Genomic DNA, 7,500 nt, shown 5'->3' with positions numbered 1-7,500 from the left:
TATGCATGGTAAAGTTAAGCAATTGTAGTTGTGTGTTCAAGTCCGCGAGCAGCTTCTCCATTGTATAATCCCGGCGTCAGATCTGATTGTTGTTCCTTTTGTTAACAGTCCCGTCGGAGGTGCCACTTTAAAAATTAGATGTTTGTCTGAGAGCACAATGTTTTCCCGATAAAGCTCGCGCTAAAAATCACTCACTCACGATAGAATTTTGAACATATATATTCTGCCTCCCACACGTCCCGAGTTCGATTACAACGCACTCTTAGATTTTACTAGAACAAAAGACAATGCCGATACAATGCCCGTCCTACTAAACAATCAATTCTAGACACGTAAAAAGTGGTTTGATTATGTAATCACACGATTTCCGACAGTAGGAAAGGTTTTTCAAAGGGTTCGGAAAAAAAATCCGAAGAGTAGGGATCTTACTCATCCATACCCCGGGGTAGGATCATAAATGGAACGACTCTATGCGACATCAGTGAAACCGCTTTAGTTCTTATTGTGTGCTTTGCACGTTGTCTGCAGTCTGCATATTGTAATGATCGTTCTCTAAAGAGATCGCTTGACATTTTCCTACCTTTAACTCTTGTTCCTTGAACAAAAGACGTTGTTTTTCTGGAGCAGGCCCTAATTTAATTTGCACGTAAGTCTTCAACTCTTGAATTGTCATAAGTGGACGGTAAGCTACTACAGTGCTGTCGCCACCCAACATCACAACAGAAATGGTATTGTTTCCTGTTTCCAAAGCTGATGAGTCAACAACTTCAGGTGCAGAGGGAGAGGTGAATTTTGGGAATAAGCTTTCAAGGGTTGCCACACACTGAAGATAACGCCCATTGACCGTGTTGACGGCCTCAGAACATTGTGAACACTTATGAAACTGTTTAACATGCTTCGTTACACACTAAAAGAACAAAAACAAGAGCATAATCAGAACTGAACAAAGAGCAAACATGCAAACCTTGCATATTAGGTTTGCATGTATGCTGTTATATTATTGGTCAATATATCTTAGTTTGCAAACCCTCAAAGACGATTTAGATTGTTACATTATGCATGATGGCCTTCGTGGTTCTTCTTAGAGGACTGGCATAAAAAGATTGGGGAGATAGCTTTTAGGAGGGGGAGAAAACTAAAGACTATTAGGTGTATTCGTACTTCAGAATGCAGTCCGTTGCCTTCGCCAATCGTAGCACACATACTTTTCGAGAGTTGTGATAAAAAACTCACTATGGGATGGGTGACATGTTTCTTAAGGCAACACTTGTGAAAATGCTATCTCATAAACGCAACAACTGCACCATAAAGATGACGGGTTCTCGCGGTAGCACATTTTCCCGACACTACTGCGCATGTGTGCAGAACATCGTTAATAATTTATGCAATACCGGAAGTTATATAAACTATGACAATCTCTCAAGAACCCCTAAGGCATACTCGAAAGGTGTCTCTCCCATGGAAAGATGTTGAAAAAGCTTTTGGAAAGTAATTTTTGGCTATGGCAGGTAAAAAAAAAGTCTAGGATAATAAACTGGAGAGAAATTTAACCTGTATGACCTGCCTTCTCATACCCTGCGAGCAGTTGTTTTCTCCTATGCTTCCCGAGAGAGAAACGACTGAGAGCAACCGCTAGTTTCTTTGAGTGAGCCGCCATCCAAGGACGAATAAATTAAATTTGAACCGGTAAAACTAGTTAGTAAACATTTTTTGGCGATTGCGGGTGCGTTGTGCTACGTAAATGCTGCACTTGGCCGAGCCTTCTGTGAAGTGACTTCCCGCGAAATGAGACGAAGTGATGTCATCAAATACATCACGTAGGGTGTGACGTACTTCGCACATGATGCTCGCTGTGGTTTCTCTCGCGGGAAGCGTAGGAGAAAGCAACTGCTCGCAGGGTAGCCTTCTCATGGACATGTAAATTACTTTAAAATACGACACAACTCACCCTAAGGCAATGCAAGGGTGCATGTTGACACTTGTCTGTAATGGTATCTAGAGGGAACTCTCTACGTAGTTTTCTTGTTTGACAGAGATCACAATACATGGCTGATTCTGAGACTCTGGACCTTGCCATAAATAAAGCCAACATGAATAGGGATCACTCTCATTAAGAAGAAGACTTTTACTTTAACAGTTTTTAGTATCCCTGAAATGTGTGACGTTAATGAAGTTACCACACCTTGACATCAGTATGCCCAATAGAACTAAGTGAGAAACTGGCGAAAACAGGAAAACAGTATCAGACTTAGATAACAGACTTAGATAACCTTGAAACAAGTTAAGATGCTGATCATCACAGTTATTATTAATAACATTACCTGAGAAGTAACGAAAGGAAAGCCTGAAAAATTCAGGCTTGCATGGAATTCAAACCCTGACCTCTGTGATACTGGTGCAGTGCTCTTCCAGCTTTCATATACAGCTATTTTGAGAAAGGTTGTCGGAAAAAGTGCACGCGACAATCCTGAAAGGTATTGTGGGTGATTTTAAGTGCACTGTTTTTCAAAGAAATTTTAAAGAATCGTACGGGAGGCCACTGATATATGTTTGCAAGTGCTGAAGGAAAGTAACAAAGGGTGGTTCGACAGCTACAGTCGTTAGAAACACTGTATTGATCATATCCCGTATTACCTTTCGGGATTGTCGCGTGCACTTTATTCTCGACAAACTTTCTCGAAATAGCTGTATACATGTCTTAACTTTCATGTATCTTATCCTCTACAGGCTCAATATGAACTCACATAATGACAAGCTCCCAGATGGCTTGATAGCTCAACTGGTAGTGTACTGCATTATAATCACAGAGGTCAGGGTTCGAATCCTTCTCAAGGCTGAATTTTTCAGGTTTTAATAATAATAATAATAATAATAATAATAATAATAATAACAATGATCAACTTTAAAATATGATTTATCCAAGAATTAATATAAAATATATGAAAATAAAGTAAAATAGCCTAAGATATAGTAAAGTGATGAACATCTAAAGTTGTAGGACTCCAAAAATACTTATATAAAGAGTTCTTCAAAACTTCTAAACTAGAGGTACTCTTAACTTCATTGGGAAATAACATTAATTATTATAACTGCGATGATCTGCATCTTACCGGTAACTTGATTCTCTCCGCAGTTGAAATATATACGGCTTTCATATATACTGTATTAACGTTCATGTAGAACATTGAAAGGAAATCCAGGTGAAAGCACCAGAAAAATTCTAAAATTGTGATGATAGTTAGATCTAGAAATAAAAAATTAATATACAAATAATGTGAACGTTGAATTGTTACAGAAAGCTGCATTACTGGGCACTGGATAGATCCTGAGGACAATGCTTATTAAATATAAGGCCCAAGGCTTTGAGGCCCCACCCACAATCAAATGGTGATTTAAGACTGTGGAATACTACAAACAATAATAATAATAATAATAATAATAATAATAATTATTATTATTATTATTATTATTATTATTATTATTACAAGGAGACCCTTGGTTAGAGGATCTAACGCTCTCTGGAGAGTAAAATCAGTGTTAAAACTATTGAATGAGGTTAAACACAGTCACAGTCCATAATAGCACTAAAAGATGATTTTAACTCATTTATTCCTGCAAAGATTACAACATTTTCAGGCACAAATTCTGCGTGAATTGCTCGGAGGTGAAAAGTTAACAATTATCCAGGAAAATTGCGTGGAATATCGCCTGATACTTACCCGGTGAGGCCATAGGCCGAGTTGGCTAAAATCAGGCCATATTCAGCAAGATTGAGCAGGATAATATATTGTTTTATTATTCAACACATGAATGACAAAGCACAAAATTACGTATACCGCAGGATATCTGATCTGTTGAGCATGCACAACGAATATTGAGTGCACTATGACCATATTTGGGCATTGTCATAATGAATAATAATGACATTTAGTATCACCCAACTAATGGACTAATGCAAATCCTGCATTTTAATTGGCTACGCTACCAGAGGACTATCACTAATGTCCTAATAGTCCTTGAGTAGCGAAGTGTGACGCTTTCTTTCATTCTATTCCCAAATAAATATTTCTTCAACTTGCATTTGCTAACTTTATTATTGCTTTTCTAGCCGACTAGTTGGGTGATACTAAAAGAGGGGGACATTGGGGTGTATTAGAAACCGCAAAACCAAAGAAAAAATCATCGAAAACCACAAAAACAAGTTAAGTTAGGAGAATTTGCACACAAATCCTCTCTAAAATTGCAATTTTGCAATCGCAAAAAGCTATAGCTCTGGAAACTTTAATCAAAACTCTCTAATTGAACATTTCTATTTGATAACTAAGACCTGAAAGTTTGGAGATTCGAATGGAATGTTTAATCTTGGTCTACTGACATGTAATTGCATTGAGGAAGCTAACCGGTACTGTTTGTTCCTTGTTTTACATGGCAGCAGGAACTTGCTCAAAGGTGAAATGTGGTAATAAACAGATACTTTCTTAAAACAGGAGTCGAATATTGAACCTCACCGCCCCTCGGGGGGAGGACTCCCATATAAAAAGGGGAGGGGTTCTCGTCGGAAATTTTACATTAAACCCTTAAAGGAGACCAATCTGGACGTGGCCCAGGCTTTTTTTGACCCCTAAAAGCGACCATATTATAACACAGAAAATAAAAAATACAGCGACTTTTAATGATGGCAAAGACATTATCATCTAATACTTTGACTTGCGTGAAGAAATATAAAAGTGTAAACATACACTTTTATATTTCTTTGCGCGCAACCCTAAAGGAGATTTTCACGGCTAAATATGATTGCGTTTTGCCCAAAACACCCTAAGTGAGACCAAAATCCAAAATTTACACCCCCCCCCCCCCCCCCCCACACACACACCGCCCTTCCATATCGTGGCATTGCACCAAAGAGAAAATTCATCTTGCTGGCCCTGGGAATTGTTCTCATCTGCACTGACTTCGTCACTACTTTCATCAAATTCTTGCTGGCCTTTATAAGAGTCACTAGCTTCTCACTCATTTCATGCTCGTTCAGATCTTCATGGGGTCCTTCATCTTCATCCACTCCGCACCAACTCTGGCGTCATTTGACAAGCATGATCCCCTACCGTGACATTTAGTTTTTCATGCATGCCTCTCAATAACTTTGGCGTTTCGCGGCTATAGAGTGTTTTCATGTGACGTCTCCGGGAATTGAACTCAAACGTTTTCTTTTGTTTCGAAGGAAACACAAGGTTACTGATCATGTGAGTGAAAACAGGCATCTTGTACCCTATGAGACCTTACATTCTATCAGGCCCTAGTACAACCTCATTTCAACTACTGCAATATTGTTTGGGGAAACTGTGGAGTAACTTTGCAGGAAAAACTGCAAAAACTGCAAAAACTACAAAACAGAGCAACCCGTGTCTTGACCTACTTTAACTATGACCCTCATGTGAACAATTTATTTGAACTCTTAAGATGGAAATCCCTAGTCTCTCAAAGGCAAATTGAAAGAGCAACAATGGTATTTAAGTCCCTGCAGGGACTAGCACCCGAGTATCTCTGCTCGAAAATTGTCCATTGCAATTCTGCAGGTTATTGTTTGAGAGACTCTCCAAATAAGGTAAATGTTCTGCAACCGCGCACAAACTACTACAAAAAACAGCTTTAGCTATTTAGTGGCGCAGTTTTGTGGAACAGTTTACCATTAGAACTAAGGAAAGCAGGGTCCCTTAATCAATTAAAACGACTGATTAAAGAGGTTATCTTTAGCAATTATTCGCCAAAGGCGAAGTGATTATCGGTGAATATTCACCGATAATCACTTCGCCTTCGGCGAATAATTGTTTTAGTATATATACACAGGTGTTTATTTCAAAAAAGAGAAAAAAAAAACATTTCAACGCGAAATCATCTTCACTTACAGTGACAAAACGACTATTGGCAGCCATTTTGTCCGCCGAGGTGATTATCGGCTGATAATCCGAGATAGCGAGCCAATGAGAGCCAATGGAAAGCAGCTTATTGTATGATATTGAGTAAGATAGTTAATGTTGTTTACATACTTCTATCTATAAAAATATAATATCTATTAAAAAGCGTGATTCCAGTGTTGCCTTCAAAATGTACTCATCATAAACACCTAAATACCTACGAAGGGAATTTAACCATCGACATTGCCTCAGTCAACTTTTTTCTGGCTACGGCCCTGTAATTAGTCAACGTCGAAACGTCGTCGTTTTTAATACTTTTTTACCATGTTTAGATATGTTTTATCGCTCCGCAGTTTGGCTAAATTTCAGAATACCCCGCCAGTTATTTGCATCTCATTGAATAAGAATAATGTGAGAAGCAAGCTAATTTCAAATGCAACTGTAGATGTTTCAAGGACTGTACGAACCCGTCGGAAGTATAGGAAACCAGCAGTAAGACTCTGATTCTTCGGTTGCCCTATTTCCCGTCTCGGCCCGTCGCCGAGCAAGTACAATCACGGTCATAAGTCGTTGGAACACCCACCCCCTTTCCCCATGTGCAATGTTGCAACTGCAACTGTTCAGTGCGTTTAGTTTCTAAACAACATTGAAAGGTGGGCCGGGAGAGGAAGGGAATGTCTGGGATGCTCAATTAATTCCGTCAGTGTACCAACGTAACAATGTGTCACTGATTGTAGTTTCCTAGCAAGCGTATTTATTCTTCCTTTTGTGGTTCCGCTGTTTTGAGAAACGAAGTTCAGACAAATCAAGTTGACAGTTTAAGCAAAACCAGTTTACTTACCATGTGCTTTCCGCTTTCAACTCCGACCGTGAACAACAGGTAGATCCGCGAGTCTCAGCTTGTGAAAAAAAGCAAAGTCGAGCAAAAAAAGGAAGCGATGGACATCTTTTAGTTTCTGGGAATATTCACAAGATTACCCTCCCCCTCCCACACGTACATGTAATCTTACCATAAATGGATCCACCACGTGAATTCCCAGAAATATGCTACAAAAGGACAATGCATGTCTTATCTGCGTTTTGTTTTTACCATCATTGCATACAACTATGCGAACACTATTTTCCTTAACCCGGAAGTATGCGTAAGATGAGTTAAAGAATGACTTATAACCAGTAAGTCCCCTAAAAAGATGTATAAATCTTAAATGAGGTAAGTTACTATCCATCACGGCATCACCTCAAATTACCGGCTTCACGTTAGTCTTGATTTATACGCTCGGTATTTAGTCTAGAATCTGGACTTAATTAGATCCCGGGAATTAGATATTGTCATCTGACTCGGGATGATTAATAAGAATTTACCATTAGCAATAACGCAGTGAAACAAGAAAGCTATTCTGCCTGAAATTACAAAGCACGTCTCGAAAAATCCGATACTCGCAAGTGCTGGTGTAATGCGAAGAAACGCGTGACGGGACTTGGAGGCGAAGAACATTTCGCGAGCCAGGCGGTGGTGTCTCCCAGATACTTAGAATAATCATCGCTAATGGAGGAAAGATACTTAGCAATGTCAATGTGATTGTATGAA

The 7,500-nt window shown here is 39.1% G+C and overlaps 2 protein-coding genes across 8 annotated transcripts in view; one reads left to right on the top strand and one right to left on the bottom strand.

Annotated features, from left to right (window-relative positions):
* LOC137999773 (uncharacterized) overlaps positions 1-6,904 on the bottom strand; it is a 28,650-nt gene extending 21,746 nt beyond the window's left edge. The window contains exons 1-4 of one of the 4 annotated variants that reach the window (XM_068845690.1): positions 6,754-6,887; positions 3,111-3,244; positions 1,949-2,069; positions 581-907 (exon numbers count right to left, since the gene is read on the bottom strand). In XM_068845690.1, the coding sequence (XP_068701791.1) occupies positions 581-907; positions 1,949-2,047 (426 nt within the window). In that variant the 5' untranslated portion in view covers positions 2,048-2,069; positions 3,111-3,244; positions 6,754-6,887. Of the gene's footprint in view, positions 1-580; positions 908-1,948; positions 2,070-3,110; positions 3,245-6,753 lie in introns of all 4 variants that reach the window. The other 3 variants (XM_068845698.1, XM_068845705.1, XM_068845681.1) reach the window with 3 other exon arrangements.
* A 66-nt stretch (positions 6,905-6,970) lies between these two features.
* The window catches only part of LOC137999754 (uncharacterized), a 78,547-nt gene continuing 78,017 nt past the window's right edge, over positions 6,971-7,500 (top strand). For 2 of the 4 annotated variants that reach the window (XR_011123002.1, XM_068845651.1), the window contains exon 1: positions 6,971-7,122. The gene's annotated coding sequence lies outside the window, so the exon portion shown is untranslated. The remainder of the gene's footprint in view (positions 7,123-7,500) is intronic. The other 2 variants (XM_068845672.1, XM_068845663.1) reach the window with 2 other exon arrangements.

This window comes from Montipora foliosa, chromosome 1 (genome assembly GCF_036669935.1).
Source record: "Montipora foliosa isolate CH-2021 chromosome 1, ASM3666993v2, whole genome shotgun sequence".
NCBI lineage: Eukaryota > Metazoa > Cnidaria > Anthozoa > Scleractinia > Acroporidae > Montipora > Montipora foliosa.
Note: the sequence above shows the minus strand (reverse complement) of the source record. Positions and strands in the feature narration are given on the sequence as shown.